At 36.8% G+C, this 17887-nt stretch overlaps 1 protein-coding gene across 7 annotated transcripts in view; it reads left to right on the top strand.

The window, feature by feature from the left end:
• The first annotated feature begins 254 nt into the window (after window positions 1-254).
• LOC306878748 (TOX high mobility group box family member 2-like) overlaps window positions 255-17887 on the top strand; it is a 129161-nt gene continuing 111528 nt past the window's right edge. Inside the window, exon 1 of one of the 7 annotated variants that reach the window (XM_079431257.1) lies at window positions 255-503. In XM_079431257.1, coding sequence (XP_079287383.1) covers window positions 402-503 — 102 coding nt within the window. In that variant the 5' untranslated portion in view covers window positions 255-401. The remainder of the gene's footprint in view (window positions 504-17887) is intronic. The other 6 variants (XM_079431255.1, XM_079431258.1, XM_079431261.1 and 3 more) reach the window with 6 other exon arrangements.

Here is a 17887-nt window from a genome sequence, read left to right as displayed (position 1 = left end):
ACAATAACAATGTTTTAGATGCCTTTTACTTTTTTTACTTTATTTTTACTTTAACAATATATAATTTTCACTTATATTTAATATATTAACAGGTGTGGGCTTTTCAGATTATTTTGCGTTAAAGTGCATTTTAAGGGCATAAATAATCGCAAAATATCCACCGAGCATCACCGCGCGCGTTTTCATATGGAACAACAAATCCAGTGAACGGATGTGAGGAGAGCAAGAAAAGAGGCTCAACCCCTTTCTCTTTCAGTCGTTCTGTTGCTTTTTGTTTGGGTTAACAATAGAGAGAGAGAGAGAGGGAGAGAGAGAGAGAGAGAGAGAGAGAGGGAGAGAGAGAGAGAGAGAACACAGAAGCGCGATCTGCTCTCCATGCCTTCAGTCTAGCGGAGCGGGCGATGGATGTGAGATTTTACCCAGCACCTCCTTCAAGCGTGGGCTCCTGTACATTACCCACCGACACAAGCCTCTCCTCTCTGGACTATTACCACTGCAACAAGGTAATTTACCCCACCATGCGTTGGCTTCTCCTTCTTCTTTACGCACCAGTTCAGTTTCTCTTTCCCAGATGGGAAATAACCTGCTTCATTCACTTCAGGGCAGTTTCATCTGTTGCAGAATGAACATCATGTTCATTTAGTGTAGGCTGCGCATGGTGAATGTGTTAGTTTTGAGTGCGCATTGGTGGGTGATGCGAAACCTTGGACGCGCGTGCATCTCCGGACAAGGTGGAAAACAGTCCCAAACTTAGTTCGCTATCTCGGGAATTGTGCACTTGCACTTGCATCACAGCATCTGCTGGTATATTCGTCCAAAACCGGGCTGTACGTTAAATTTGGCATTGCACCTGAAAAGCATTAGGCTGAGTAAACTAAAGTCCGCTAAAGACTTGTTTCCCGAGGGAAGATGGAGAGCTCCCCTCCAGCACCTCTCACTGAACATGAATTAATGGAGACACGGAGCGCTCTTTTCTTTCTGTCTGGATGCGAATTAGCTTCATAATTGCTTTGTTGATAGAACTGCATCCCTCTGTGACGTAGTTGCAATTCCACGTGTTAGAAGAAGCGAACAATTAATTAGTTCTTAGGCGCGTTATTTATTTATTTATCACGGGAACTCGGCTAATATCTCTGGCAGGATTTCTAAGATGATGTGCATTTGTTACTGCTTTTGATTGGAATGAAACAAGACAGTTCGAGACCCAAAACAGTGGAAAGTGCATTTAGCTTATAAAGAACATAAGTATTCTATTTTTTAAACAGAATAATATGTGCATTGTGACTGCTAACGGGTGAAGATGTATAAGATAGCCTATGTGCACTGTAGGATTCGGCTTCAGTAGAGGCAATCAGTTAAAGATATTCACTTTACATCCTCGTTTCTCTACAGACTATACGTTCACCTGCGATGGCGTGAATTAAGAGTAATTCAAATCAAATTTGAGCCGGTATTGCTTTTTGAGTTTTAATGGTTTGTGCATAATTCGATAGGCTGTTAGAATTCGATTCTAGTTCATGCTGTTATTTTTCGGTTTTGTTAACTTGTGTTTTGCGTGCATACTTGTAAGTTTCTATAAAAGTGTGCTGTTTAGCTTTTGTCATGTTATAGATCGCAAAAGTAACACTGAACTGTCAAATTCGCATTTAGTTTCCGTAGATTCGGAGTTAAAGCGTTAATCGAGCGATAGCGACAATATTTTCCGTGTTCCGTGTTGAAGCTTAAACAGTAGTTAAATGCCACCAAACTGGATCCTGAATGAAAATATATGAGCATATATACTTAAATGTGCTAATAAACAGACTAAATATGAACTTGCACATTAATATAAAGGAACCAATCAGCTGTGAGCAGTGGCGTAACTTTGCTTTGAAAAGTGGTGGGGACACCGCACAAAACGTTTTGCTATTTGTTTATTTAATAACCGAATTTACTTGGGGACTGAGTTCAGAGTTGGAAATGCACTTAATTTCCACACATGCATCACATTCACAAATATGTCTATAAAAATCCAAATAAGAAAAACGTAACATTTACAATGTGGAACAACTTGCTAAAAGGACAACTTGCTAAAAGTAGGTGATCAATGCACGCGCTGCCGCTGAACGAAGAATCAACATTACGTCAAGAGTCAAGACAAGCCCACAAAATGTTTCCTCATCCAATCAAATAATTTAACCAATCCTGAACTACGCAAAACCTTGTGTAAAACATGAATGAGAGTTAATTTGTGTTTGAAATAGTTAAACTACCTTTATTAATTAAATAAATGAAATTGTTTTGACGAATCTTTTTTTTATGACGTTTTTATAAAAGCTCTATTTTTTCCTCCCCCACCCCACATGTAAAGGCTAGTTAACGGTAAATGTTGCTACCTATAGCATAAATGTTAAAACATCAACAAAATGTCCAAAAGAAAGCGTGGAAGTGATACAAGAAGCTTTTTAGTGAAGCAGCCACGCACAGTAAAGGCCATTGCACACCGAGTCCGAATTTTTCGCACGTTGAAAAATAAATACGACCTCACGTTGTCAATCACGTTTGCACACTGCCTCCGAAATTGTCGTCCGTCAAAAAAAATCGGATCGGGTTCGATTTTTTTGCGTTTCTCGCATCCGTATAAAGCATTTTGAGATGCTTTGAGAAGGTGTTTTGACCATTCAGAGCCACCGTACAAGCGAAAGCCAAAATCCAAAATGGTGTCAGACAAATTAATACACTTCGTCTTGCAGCACAGAGCACTTTATGACAAACAAATTGCGGAATACAAAGATACAGAATATAAAGAACTGCTGTTGCCTATTTTTTTATGCCTGGCGCGCACCTTTCCGATGCCGCAGTTCGGGGTGTGTGTGTGTCTGTGTCTGTGTCTGTATCCATACCTCAGACAGTCTCTGTTCAGGATAAATTGGTTCACGGAAATTGGTGGTCTTCTTTTTAATATGTGGATTCAGTATCGCTAGCAAAGTATCAAACTGAGGCACTGACATCCTGAAATAAACTTTGAATCTCTCGGGATAATCCCGCAGCTCTTTGATATGAAGGTGGAACTCTCCTTCCTCTCTGCGCAATCTAAGGATTGGATGGACCCAATATTTCCTTTTTCTTTTTCTTTTTTTAAAAAGAGAGAGGCCAACAAAATCATCCTCACTGCTTGAAGACATTTTGTATAGTTTTGCGAATTCTTTCGCAACGGATTAATTAAAACGCATTGGACTCAGTGACAATACTTGACGTACTTGACAATACGTCACGATTTACTTACAGTGTGCAAGGTCTCTGTGCGTGACGAATTTTTAAGATTGCGAATGCGAAAAAACGCATGCGAAAATTTCGGACTCAGTGTGCAGAGACCTTAAGACTAAAATACAGTATTAACATTGTAGACTACAAATAAATTTTAAAAGAGGTACAGGATCTGTAGACTAATTAATTATAGGGAAAGGAAACTACATATCCCATGACGCATATCGCGTATCTCGCGATAGTTTCACAACGAGACTTAATATTCATCTTTGAGGATGTTGAAAAACTTCTGACCGGCGGAAAAATTTGTTAAATGAATGAATTAGATTATGAAGAGTGCCGATTTGTAGATGGTGCTTTTCCTTTAATACATACCTTACGCAATCTATTTTTCAGTTACTTTTTAAAAGTGGTGGGGACAATATCGAGCCTGGTAAAAAGTGGTGGGGACATGTCCCACCCGTCCCACCCGTAAATTACGCCTATGGCTGTGAGAAGTTTTTAGCCTCACGCTGCGGCTCAGTTAATTGTGTATTACTTCATAGTTGTTTTTATTGAACTCAATGTGTTATATTCCTGTTTTATATATATATATACACACACACACACATACACGCATGAATTACGTTGGCTATATAATGGTGGAAACATGGGCTTTTAGCTTTAAGAGTAAGTGCATTATTTAATAACCCTTCTTTCTTTAGAAGCATTGCAAGTTTTTTTGTTTTTTTTAAAGACAGCCTGTGATAGAGCTTAAAATTCAGTCATCCTGACAGAGAGTAAGTCATAATTTGCTGATGGGTGTTTATAGTAGAGTGTCACAGAGTTAAGCTTGTGGCTCTCAGCATATGGAAAAGATCAGCCGGCGAATGGAGAGCAGAGCAATCTAAGCCAACTCCATACGTTGAAAAACGATCCCGTGCAAGTGGACATTATGAAACAAAATTTTGGGGAACAGCCTGCTCTCCCTACCACAATGGCCCTCTTTATGTGCCCCAGCTTTAATAATGCAATATTCTCCAGCATTCTTGAGAGGCCCCAAATGAAGGTCATGTATAGAGGTCTCGCATTAATATGTAACGTTTTAGTGTTTGCATGAAGTGGTTTACAGTGGTGCCACATGAACCGGAAATAGTTCTGAAAAACTAGGCCATCCATGATAAGTGACTATCGTTTCCTGTCGCTAACACACAGACATGCTACATGCTGCATTCCTGAGCCATGCATGAGCTTTTTCATGCTTTTATGTGAAGTATGAAATGTAGTAAATGGTGGAACAATGCACATACTGTGTGGGAAACCAAAACAAGGGAATCTCACATTTTCAAGTTTCTATTTTCAGCAATGAATATATGCTGGACTTGTTATACTAAGTGCAATCCCATTGGAGGAGTCTGCATTTAAGTTTAAGTGCACTATCCGTTAATATCTTTTATTGTTAGGTTAGCAGCATTTCATATAACGATATAGGCCTACTTTGAATTATGGTCATTAAAGGAGCACTTTTTTTTTTTTTCCAGTTGTACATCCAAGAAAATGAATAAATTATTATTATTTTTTTTTATGGTGGCCACCATGTTGATACACGAGACGAATGCTGCTTTATCAATGTCACGTTTCAGTTTGCGAAATAAATTTTGCATTGCTCTGATGTACAGAAGGGCCGACAGATTTCACTTTAAGAATGTGGATGTGTTGTTATTTAACTAGCTAGCAGTAAACACATCATATTTACTTAACAATGCACCAAATTGCACTTGTGTAGATAGAAGAGTATATTTTGAGAATATATATTTTGCGAATAAAAGTGCGGTCACATTTACCATTATTTGGCGCATTTTTGCGGGTGAAATCCAGTCATTTCAATAGGAATCCACACAATTGAGAATTTCTCGAGGGTGAAAGATTCTTCCATGGAAATTTTGCAACAAGTTCAATGCATTGACCAACAGAAATCTGCTTGATGTAAATGTGACTTCTTTCTTCACTACTGACAATAAAGAAATGGCATTCTTTGCTCACGAATTTTCCTTAATGTGACCTCAATATAAGACTGAAAATTAGCCTTTAAAGTTTATATCTGTTGATTTTGTTCATATCCTGTCTTTATGTATGCATACAGTTTGCAGGCAGTTACACCTCAGAATAGGGAAGCAACTTTACAGCTATAACAACCAGGCAATCGATAATTTATTAACCAGTGTCATCATTTGCCCTGCAACAAACCTGCCAGATCCATACTTCCAATGCAAACACACCCTCCACAGCGCTGGTAACTGCTATGTTAGTATTTACTCAAGCGCCCATTGGTCCAATAATGCAAAACCTAGTTTTAAGAGTCTTTACAAGATTTTGGGTCGGACATTCTTTTCTGGTGTCTTCATGCTGAAGTTTCAGTTGAGCTGTGACTCATTCTCACTTTGAGTATGCTGACTTTCTATCTCTCGTTTTCATGAGTGGGTGTATTGTTTGTTAAGCATACGCTCTGTGAATTCCTGCTCTAAAGGCCATCTCTTCATAAATGCATGTTTCACCTAGAGAATATTTGTCGAATGCATTATGACTTGTGCATCGCCCGTGGCTCATTCTCTGAGTTTAGAATTGAAGTTGGATAGGTTAAGAGAAGATGGACCACTTCCCCCTCTTCACCGGCGTTACTGTATTAATGCAGACAGAGATAGGCAGACCACAGTTAGCCGTGACTCATATGAGTGTTAGAGACAAGCCGACTACTTCTGACTCGTAGATCATCAAGTATATTCATGGCACACACTCGTGTTACTATGTCAAGAGTTTGAGTTTCAATACATTGACTTTTGTGATAATCAGCATGAAATCAAAATCAACCCTATTTACCGTACTTTCTTAATGCATGATTCTGGATTTATCGAGAATGATTCATCAGTGTGTGTTATTCAAAATAAAAAGTTTGCCTTCATTATTCTTTCATGAAAATGCAATCCATCGTGGCTCCAATTATTCCATCTTATCCTACATTTTTCTCATCAAACATCTTGTTGCATTGGACATATGTCAGATTATAGAAGTAAAATGGGATGCAAATGTCATTTCATGTTTGACAACAAAGCAAGGAAGATTATTAAAGCAGGTTTGGACATTGTAATCGTAATGCGATCGTGAGTTTCGTAGAAGTTTGATTTTCAATTTTATTGTACATCCAAGTGTCAGCTATCAAAAGAAAAGGCACCTCAGATGTTAAGCGGCAGCCAAAAAACTTTATCGCTCCTGAATCAGATCCCTGTAAGTGGGTGGCGGTGGCAGAAAACCTTGATTCATTTGAAGCGAGTCTGAGGCCTTACCTTATTATTTAGCTTGTTCAAAGAGTCTGTCTCTCTCTGTCTTACTCTTTGAGCTTGTTTTTTGCAGCTTAAACCATCTAAAAATAACTCGTAGGCCTAGCAATTACTGGAAATGGGTGCAGAGTGTTGCATCTATGAGAGCAAATGTCTTTAGCTTAAATAATACTTTAACCAAAATGCATCAGTGCAGTATATGCAGGGGAAATAAGAGATTTTCCAAGAAGAAAATTGTGGCTCTTATTTTTGTGCATGCTGTGCTCATACATGCATGCGCTTTAAATCCACGTGATTGCATGGAAAAAAATCCTCAGGTTTGCATCTGATTCTGCATGTTAAATCAACGTGCAGTTTTCAAGTTTTAATGCACATACATGCTGAATTGCTTTTAATAGCAAGGGATTGCAAATACGTAAATATGAATGTTTACTTATGAACTTATGTTATCTCAAATCATTCAATCTTGTTCACATTAAGACCAGAGAAAACAACAAGTGAAAATGATCCTATCAGTTTGCATAAAGCAAATGCCGCCGGTAATTACCTTTTCCTGTATATGACAATTCTCCTCTTTCCTCGACTCTGTAATGGAGATGTGAGATAAAATGAGTCGTCAGGCCGGCGGAGCTGCATTCTGAACACGGGGAAGTTAATTAGGTGGAAAGAGGCGGTCGAGGCCTAACAGAAGCTGCGCTGAGCCATTCATTTGTATGGCAGAGCAGCACGATTTGTCTAACGGTGCTGCCACAACATCATAAACCTGCCTGTGAGCCATTGTTCATTTGTTATTTACATCCATCAGGTTTGTTTGTAGCTGATTTGTGTGTGTAATGTCAAAAGGTTTATGAATAGCACAGTATGCATTGATACAGTGAGGTCTAAAAGTCTGAATGTTTTTTCCCCCCTAAATTTAGCCTTTAACTCCAATTAATTTGCAGTTAAAATCCTTTGTGATGAGAAATGCTGTATTAAATTAGAAAACAAAGCAAATTAGAAGTATTTCTAGTGCTTGTCAGACTTTTGAACACACCTGCATGAATAGGTCAAGGTGTTTATACAAAAAATCATTGTTAAATCTTCATATGCCTTTGCAATGATTCCAAATTTGATGTTGTAGAAAATCTATTGGCGAGAGTAAATCACACTTGTGTTGTGAAATGTAGAAACATTCACAATGAGCCGTACTGTGCACCTGTATTGCTGACGTGCGGTGTGAAAATGCTGTGCACTCTGTGGTGAGCGAGACCTTTTCAGAACTATTCAACGCTTTGCTTTATGAGTCAGAACCACAAAACTGTGTTACAAAACTCCAATACCTGTGTGAAATACAGAGATCTAAGAGAGACCCATAGAATGTGCATTTTTGCAGATTTTGTATATTTTCTGTCATTAAATTTGTGTGTATATATGTTTGTATGTATATATTTGTGTGTATATACAGTATATACATACAAAATTTAATTAAATATATATTGTATAAAATAAAATGAAATTACAGAAGTCAATAAATATAAATATATACTTATTTATTTGTCATTTAATATATATGTATGAAGTTTATTTGCAAAATCAGATAACTCCATTTTTCAAATATCATGTTTTTTATTATGTTATCATGTTTTTATTGTGTTAGTCAGCTGTTTTTTTTTGTTGTTGTTATTTTTAACCCAGTCAAAATAACCCAACTGCAGTTTGACTGAGATTAATTGGAACGCACAAGAAAAAAAAAACATGATTTCTGAGAATAGTTAAAAATGGAGTTATCTGTTTTTGCAAATTAACTCTTCACATATATATATATATATATATATATATTACACATTTTGTTTAGCTCAGACTAAAACAGCTGAACATTTTGGGTGACCACTCTGCAAAAATGACTTAGCATCTTTCTGTCCTGTATCCAGTATAAAAGAGTCTGCAGCCCAGTCCCAGTCTCAGGCAGTAATGCAGTAAATGTAGCTGGCGTTTTGTGAAGCGCTGTCAGTAGCTGTGGGGGTGCAGCGCAGTGGCGCACTAATTGGCCTTGGCAGAGAGAGAGAACGAGCAAACGCGCTGGAGGTTTGACGCGCTGAATGGCTGCTGGCTGCATGGTGAATAGCAACTGATTCAGTAATGCAGCCGGTAAATAATAACGATGCCTGTCCGCGGGGGAAAGAGAGCTGCACAGACTTCTGGGACACTTGCTGATCCGGCCAGCATTAAAGAGGCAGAGTTTAGTACCTGCTGGATGATGGGAATCTGGAAATGTGTGATCATCCCTTCAGGTGACGAGGAGTTTGTCTCAGGATTTTTCTGCTGCTGTGGTTTGAGAAGTAATAATTGACTTTATTTACTTTCTTAATGCATGTTCCTGATGCTATTGTGGATGATTTATCACTGCACTTTATTATAAAGGAGAAAAACTTCCTTCATAATCTTTCATCAAAATGCAATAACTTGCTTTGCCTCTTAAATGACTTTGGGTTTCAGTTGACGTCACCAGTCCTCCAACCACGATTCAGCCGTTTTTCACCATCCAATCAGATTCCAGTGGATAAAATTAAGTCTTGTAGTTTGTACTACTTTTTTTCTCATTGAATATTCAGTTTCGCTCAGAAAATTGTTGAGAACAACATTTTCATGTTGATTTTAAATTTGATTTGTTTTCAATTGCAAGTCATTTTTAGAAGGTTGTGTAGGCGTTACATTATTTGTGCTTTATTGAGACTTGCATGTCAATGTAAATTAATGTATCATTTGAACTGATTTCAATTCTAATATGATACATCACAACACATTATTATAAAGTAGAAAAATGCCTTTATAATCTTTCATCGAAATGCAATAACTTATTGTCTTTTAAACTATTTTTTTTTTCATTTAAGCTGACATCACCAGTTTTGTTGTTTTTCTACCCCGCAGAAGTTTTTATAACAATGATTCTAATAAGTCATATAACATTGCATTATTGACACACTATTGGCACTCTGTTTTCCTGTTTGATACTGTAAAGCTGCTTTGACACAATCTGTATTCTTAAAAGCGCTATATAAATAAAGGTTGAATTGACTTGACTAAAATTGGAGAATTAACCATTAAAACAGCATGCATGTTGTGCACATTTGGTGTAGAAACAATCAAAAATTGCTTGTAAATTTCACAAATAATTTAAAAGAGATGGCATGCAACACATTGAATTAAAAATAAACATTTTCTAATTTTCTAATCTAAGAAAAATCAATTAATTTGCATTAGAATTGACTGCAGAGAACTGTTGCAATGTGACCTCAAAATGAACTGATGAAAAATACAGAAAATCTTAACTGGAAAAAGGTGAAGACATTAATTCAGATCCCTCCCGCGGGGCTGCAGGGCACTTTGATCAGAAGCTGTCAGTGCTTGATGTGGGGCCTGTGTTTCCTACCCATCAGCGCCTTACAGAACAGCGGTAGGCTGTGGCGCACGGGTCCGGACCCCCCTTCAGGATGTGGTGTAGCTGCACCCCCAAATGCATGTATGCAAATAGCATCTCGTTCCGGCTGCGTGAACGGGATGGGTGCATGCACCGTTTTTAAGGTGGTCCATAATGCATGGAAATCCGAGCGGGAAAAAATGGACTGGAGATTTTTCTTGGAAGCATTATTTCTCGGCCGACCATAATTGTCAGTCAGCGGTTTGGAGACCCAAAAATGAGTCCCGCCACCAGATGTTGCCGCACTCTGATCGCCACTTTGAAAGACAGAAGTTTATTGTTATAGTGCACTCGGCGTAGTTCAGAACTCAAAGCCAGGGAATTGTTGATGGATGGTTTTCAGAACAGGCGAACAAGAGCGTAGCTGTTTAACTCTTACGTGAGATTCATATTTATACAGAAATGCTGGTGTTGCATGTGCATCTAAATGCATTAAATTAAAACATTTACCGCTCATTTCCCAGCAGGCTGAGCGATTGTTTTATATCTCGTCATAAAATGGCTGCTTGTGTAAGTTTGAAATAGGAAATATCTTTGTGGCAGCTGAACCTAAACCAAACAGGATGGCATCGCAGAGTTCGCGCAGTTTCTTTGTCACCCACGTGTGTGTGGTTTTCAGCTTGTCTCTTGTTGGTCAGGAAGTGTTTTAACCCCTGATGCACATGTGAGTGCAGACGATTTCATCAGGTTCAAAATATGGCATCTGAGGATTTGCTTGTAATATTTCAATATCTCAGATGTATATATTTTGTAAAATGTATACAGTTCACTTCCTGCACGAACCTCATCCGGATGTTATTGACATCAGACGCTGGTTTAGGGCAGATCAGGCTAATTGTGTTTTCTTTGCATCAGCAAACGTGACTAATCAAAAGATCATGTGCATTATCAAAGAGTTTCTAATTAAGGATGAAAATGCACCATATATATTGATTTGATCCTTTATGACTTGATTGCATGGTGAAAAGTGTCTGTAAATTGCAATTGGCTGATAAATAAGATCATCGGCTGAAAAGGAAAGTCATTTTGAAGATTTTGCATTGATAAATCATTCACATTTCGACATAATAAGAAAGTAAGTCGAGTGCATTTTGACATCAGCCCATAAAAATCCTATTTTTGGTCTGGAGCTCAAGCATTTCTCAATGACTAACTAGTGTTGTTTCTTTGGAGGTGTTCTGCCGTCCTGCTGTGGGGGTTTTTAAAGGAAGTGTTACATAAATACAATGAAAGCACTCAGTGAATATTTTTAGCGGACTCGGCTTCATTGTGGACCTGTCACCTCGCTCATCTGTGGCTTTCTACGCAGACCCACAAGTTTTAGTGAAAGCATTCGAGCTCATCTTCCTGAAAGCACTTCGTCCGGCTTGCAAGGCGCTGCTGGAAATGAGTTATGAAAGCACAAAGCGCTTCTAAATCTGCAGTATTATTGCAGCAATGATAATGAGGGTCCAATAAATGTGAATTGTGGTGGTTATAAGAAAAAAATAATAATGTGAAATCTCTGAAAGCGTTTATTGTGAAGTAATTGTAGAGTCAGGGTAAGGAGGTTCAAGTCAAAACTGCCTCGAAGAGTCATTCATAACTCGTTTTAATAGCATAACTCAGCTAAAAGGTAACGTTCCCATAATTGTTAGGTCAAAATATTCTTAAAATAACGTTTATGGAATGAGAGAGGAAACATTCAGTGTTCTCGGAATGTCCTTATGATGTTATTTGTATGTTCTCAGAACTGGTTTAGAACTAGTTAAACAATGGAACGTTCTCATAATTTTTTTAAAAAGACAGAATGGAATGTTCCTCTAACGTTCACATAATCAGGATGAAACGTTCTTAATACATTATAAAAATGGATGTTTTGAAGAGTTACAAAACTAAAATGATGAAAAGAAATATTGTTTTAGTGTTTTAAAAAATGATCAAATTTAACATTCCTCTAACATTCACAAAAAAAACGTTCTTTGGTGTTTTAAATGTTAAGAGAATATCCGAATGCAACGTTCTTAAAATTATAGAATGGAACGTTTCTCTAACGTTTGCATAACCAAGAAAAAATGTTCTCAATACGTTAAAAAACTGGACGTTTTGAATGTTTTCAAAAATTCCGAAATAAAAATGGTTTTCAAAACGATAAAATGGAATGTTTCTCTAACGTTTACATAGTCATGAAAAAGCGGATGTTTTAAACATTGAAAGAACATTCAAATGTAACACTCGCTTAATGTTTTTAAAATGATACATTGGAATGTTATTCTAACGTTCCTCTAACCAAGAAGAAACATTCTTAACACTTAAAAAAAGATTAACGCTTAAAAAGCATTCAGAAATAATATTTCATACAGTTTTAACTGATAAAAAGGTATGTTACTCAATTTTTTTTTAATTGGTGTTTTGAACGTTGAGAGAACATTCAAATGTAACATTCTCAAACATTTTCAAAATGATACAATGGAATGTTTCTCTACCGGTCGCATAACTAAAATACAACATGAAAAATACATTAAAACAAAATGTTAGAAAAATGTTCTTGGAACATCGTTTTTATTAGCTGGGAGAGTGGGATTGAAGAGTGTGCATTCTGACCAAAATCGACTAAAGCTGTATTTAAAAGAAAACCTTTGATGAAACTTTTGATGTGCACTGATGAATGGTTCACAGTACATGGAATGTGTATATGAGGTTAATAGTGATTGGTGTTGATTTTGAGGGTGTTGCAGAGTAACATACAGCAGATTTCAGGAGTGAAACAGTCTCTCATCAGCTCGGTCACTGCTCAGGACACAAGGCTGCAAAAACACATTTCATGGACGTTTTATGAGCTGTAAACGCAGGAAACTTTGACAAGGCCTGGAAGTTGCTGATATTGTTTGGGCTGTGATTATCTGGCGGTCTGACAGCCGACGGCCCACCTGAACCAGCTGAAGCTGAGCTAACAGCTAACAGCTAACAGAACTCGCAAAATCAACTCGGCTTAATTATAAATTATAAAAACTTTTATAATAATTTAGCTATATTATTTGTAGTATAATTATTTATATATACTAAATTAAATATTACTAATTAAAATAAATTAAAAAACTATATATTTAGTCTGTATATGTACATTTATATTCTATTAAATATTCTATAATTAATGATATAATATAATGTAATATTATTTAATTTAAATATATAATGCATGCTTTTATTTATATTATATAATATAATACTATTTCTTTATGTAATATTTTACTGTAAATAATTATTTTATTTCATTTCATGCATGAAGAATATTTTATTTAATTAGTAATGTTTTTGTACAATATAATATATTATAATATTTTTTTTATTTATTTTACTTTAATTGTTGTAATATTAAATATTTTTTTTCTTTTAATATTATCTATGTATCTATCTATCTATGATTGATTGATTGTCTTTTAATAGCAAAATGTCTTTATTTTCTATAAGAAAAATATAACTGCTTATTTCTTTCTTTATTTTATTTTACTGTGAAGTATGACGTGGACATGAGCAGATCTGAGTGCATATGTTCTGTAATGTGGATTTCTGCTCCACACATATTGATTCTGAGAACTGAACGTATAAGACTGTTGACTCCATACGTTAAACTGGAGGACATGAGATAAATAAATACGGCGGACGCACAGGAATGCAGCAGCTGTATGGAGAGAGAGGCTGGGCAAACACAAGCAGTTGTCTGAGCGTCCCGTGGCACGTCCTGAGCAAACGGGCTTCAGGACGAGCCTGGGGCCCCTGAGAGAACGCACACCTGAAGCACACTTCATCCACAATATCCGAGTCAGACGTGTGTTGCACTGTCCCAAACCCGTCTCGAAACACACTGTTTGCATTTGACTCTCAGAAGGTTTCCCGTGAAATTAGCAGAAGACGTGAGCTGTTTTTGTCTCGACCTGTGACCGTGTCGTCTGTGAGTGGCTCTTCATTCGCGCCTGACTCTTATCACAGATCTACACACTTCTGTTCAGGTTCACCTGCTAAACAATTCATCTCTTCATCATTTCATATTTCTAAATCAGAGCTGAAAGCCTTTCGAGTGGCTTCAAGTCCTTTAAACAGTGCGGGAATTAAAAATCACAAATGAGACTTTTAATTAATTATTTCTCCTGCTAAGCAACGAGATTCAATTGAGAGCAAATAGAGACTTGCTTCATTCACCCCAAAATGAAAAGTCCACCATCATTTACTCAAAACCTGTATGACTTTCTGTCTGTTTTAACACAAAAGAAGATATTTTGGAGGACATGGGAGCCCATTAACTTACACTGTATGGAGAAAAAAATAAATCTTCTTTTTATAACATAGAGGTTTGGAAGGAGTGAATGATGACAGATTTTATTTTAATTTAAAATGTAAATTCTATTTCTATTTATTTAATACTTAATTGGCTTTATTTATATAGAATTTATTCAATACAATGCACAAAATCTCTTAAACTAAACCACAACTCATTTCACCTCAATTTTCCATTAAAATAATGCATTCAATTTGCTTTACTTTTGAGAATGTGTGAAAATAAATATATAAATAAATATAAAAAAAATAACAAATTATATATATATATTATATATAAATTATTATGTATATACATACATAAACACACTTACACAAATTCTCAAAATAAAAACAAATTGAATGCAATATTTTATAAATATAAATTATATATATATATATATATATATATATATATATATATATATATATATATATACTATTTATTTATTATATATTATAATGATTTATTTATATAATAATCTATGATGACTGCATATTGTTATTTTAATTAAAATATATATTTTTAATTTAGAAAGTCACATTTAATTTAGTGTGTTACTTGTGTTCCTGTTGCAATGAAAATGGTTTGAGACATCTTTTTTTTCAGTGCGTATATCAAATAATTAGTGATTATTTTGTCGTTATTCTAGGAGAAACGTCTGAGTCAAAGTTAATAATCTGATCTGTGATGGTCATGTGGGACGTGTGCGAGTGCGTGCACCGATGAGGAATGTTTTGTGTTGTTGTAGTTGAGATAATGTACGATCCCAGAGCAAACAGTGAGTTCTCCTTCCAGCTCCTAATCTTTGACACAAAGACACAGGAATCTGGCCCGTCTCTCTCTCTCAGTCTATGGCTGCGTGACAGACTGGAAGAGAGTGTGGGTTGCAGTTCGTAATCACATAGACCATAAAGAAAGTATGGCAGAGGAACTGACGGCTGTCTTTATCAAGCCTGCTGCATGTTGGAAAAGCAATTTGGTGTCGTTTCACTCATTCTGCGGAAGGTACAAAGCATTTAGGAAAGACCTGAGCCAGAGAAACACCGCTGGAATTGCAGACATTATGGATTATAAAGATTTAATAAGGGAATACATTTAATTAGGGACAAACAGGAACTGGATTTGTTGTGTTTAAGTATGTGTTTGTGAGCTCACAGCAGTGTTTCATTGCTCAGCGCTCGCTCTTTCACAGCTCAGTTTTACTGAAATTAGAAGAAATAATAAAAATGCATAAATGAGAAAATAGTTATCCTTTAGTAAGATTATAGAGATTTAAAATGCATGCTTGATGCAAAGTGTTTGAGTTCAGGTTGAGGTTGATTGCACACTTAATCTTGGCAAATCTGAACTCGGTTTGAGACATTGCTGAGATCTGAAACTTTAGCCAGAGAAGTCTTCATTTCCTCTCCATGCAATCTCATTTCTGACTAGGAGAAACAATTGAGATGTCGAGGTCTTTAATGGAGTTCTTACACATTTGTCTCAAAAATGTCTCAAATGGTGTTCAGATTTGCCAAGATCAAGTGTGCAATCAAAGTCAACATGTCATTAATTTGAAACTAGAAAATTAATTTCTCAGGAAAAACATCAGGAGATTCAAAACAAAAGCAAAAGAAGTCTTCGTTTGCTCTCTTGTACTCGCAGTCCTGGCTAGGAGAGATGTTAACGAGATCTGCTTTGTGAAGCTTAATCGAGTTCTTACTTAAATTTCACATATCTGTCTCATATTTCTCCTGAAATTAGAGAAATAATAAAAAAGATATATGAGGAATAGCTGTCATGCAGTAAGAGTGTAGAGAGTTCAAATAAATGAGGATCTTTGTGAATTTGATTAGAAACATCTGAGTTAATGTTGAGTTTGATTGCACACATTTAGGCAAATCTGAGCACTGAGTGAGACACTTAAGATCTGAAACGTTAGAAATCTAGCGGGAAGTGCAAAAAAAAGCTAAAGGAGTCTCCATTTGATCTCAATATAATATAATTTCTGAGATGTTAAAGAGTTTGCTTTGTGAAGCTTAATGGAGTTCTTACATATGTTTCATGTGCTTGTCTCATATTTATCCTGAAATTATAGAAATAAGAAAAACAGATTGCTGTCTTGGAGAAACAATTTAGGTGCTAATGAGGTTTGCTTAATGGAGTTCTTACTTATAACTGTTTCATATCGAGACAAACAGTTGTCTAATAATTGAGAAAATACTGTAGTTGTTGTGTGCATTTAGAGTATATAGATTTAAAATGAATGTGAATCTTTGCAAATTTGATGAGAAGTATTTAAGTTCATGTCATCAACATGAAGCAACATCAAAATAAAGCAAAAGAAGCCTCCATTTGATCTAATTTCTGAGTGGGAGAAACTGTGGAGATGTTATGGAGGTTTGCTTTGTGAAGCTTAATGTAAAAGCGTGAATACGATGATGTTTGAGTTCATGCCAAATTTGATTGCACACTTTATCTGGGCAAATCTGATCACTGAGTGTGACATTGATGAGATCTGAAACTCTAGAAATCATTTCTCAGAAAATAACAACAACAAAAAAACAAGCAGGAGATGCAAAAGGAAGCAAAAAAAAGTCTCTATGTGATCTTATCTCTGTCTTGGAGATGCTGGAGATCTGCTTTGTGATTTTCTCTCCTGTGGGCTGTTTGGTTGAAGGAACGCCTGCTAGTTTCATCGCCTGAGGACAAAGCGCCCGGGGCTGGTAAACCCAAGACTGCTAAACTGAGTCAGTGTGATTTGTAATGGTTTAGTAGTCTAGACTCTAGACTGACTGCGGATCTAGCATGCACTGCTGCATCTGAGCTTTAACCTGATGACATCTCACCCAAATACAGAACGACAGAGCTGCTAGTTAGTTCCAATCAAAGAGCTGCTAGTTACTGTAAGTGCAGCATGTTTGCAATTATTTGGAACTGCAGCATAAAATCCCTGCGAGTTCCCAGTGCAGCGTTTTCCTGAACCCCTGACCCGCGCGAGAACGAGATAAACGCTTTGTTTTTCCAGACGTGGTTACGGCGGCGGGTAAACTTCAAATTAAAAGCGCCAAGCCAAAATGGCATATCAGCTGGTCTCAACCAGGTCCTCCTTGTGAAGCGGCTTTTGGCAGAGTGCTTTCATAATTGAGTTTTAAAAGACGGCTAATCAGCAAAGCCAGCCGACGCACGCGTTTGCACCAAGCAGACGTGTTTTTTGACCAACTTTGTTTAAAAATATTTTCTTAATTATTTTCCACACTCTTTTCTTTTGAAAGGTCCTAATTTGTTCGCCTGCTGCCGGTCGAGATTAGGAAACGGAGGGGGAGGCGTGAGACGCCGCGGAAAGTCAGCGATTATTGAGATGGCGCTCCTGTTTTCGGATATTTTTGCCTGCATGTGGAAATCGTTGATACTTCCATTTCACAGAAAGAGAACAACGCACAGCGTTTATGTTTTAAATATATACCTGCAGGGCAAATGCGCAGCTGAATATTTGTACTGCGGCGTTCCAGGTACGAGTGTTTAAATGAGTTCAGCGATGGCTTCACCTCCTCCATCCTCTTGACATTTCAAAGGTACGAGCCGTTCGCCGCC

Source organism: Barbus barbus (assembly GCF_936440315.1).
Source record: "Barbus barbus genome assembly, chromosome: 13".
In the NCBI taxonomy this organism is placed as follows: domain Eukaryota; kingdom Metazoa; phylum Chordata; class Actinopteri; order Cypriniformes; family Cyprinidae; genus Barbus; species Barbus barbus.
This window is presented reverse-complemented; position numbering and strand designations above follow the sequence as displayed.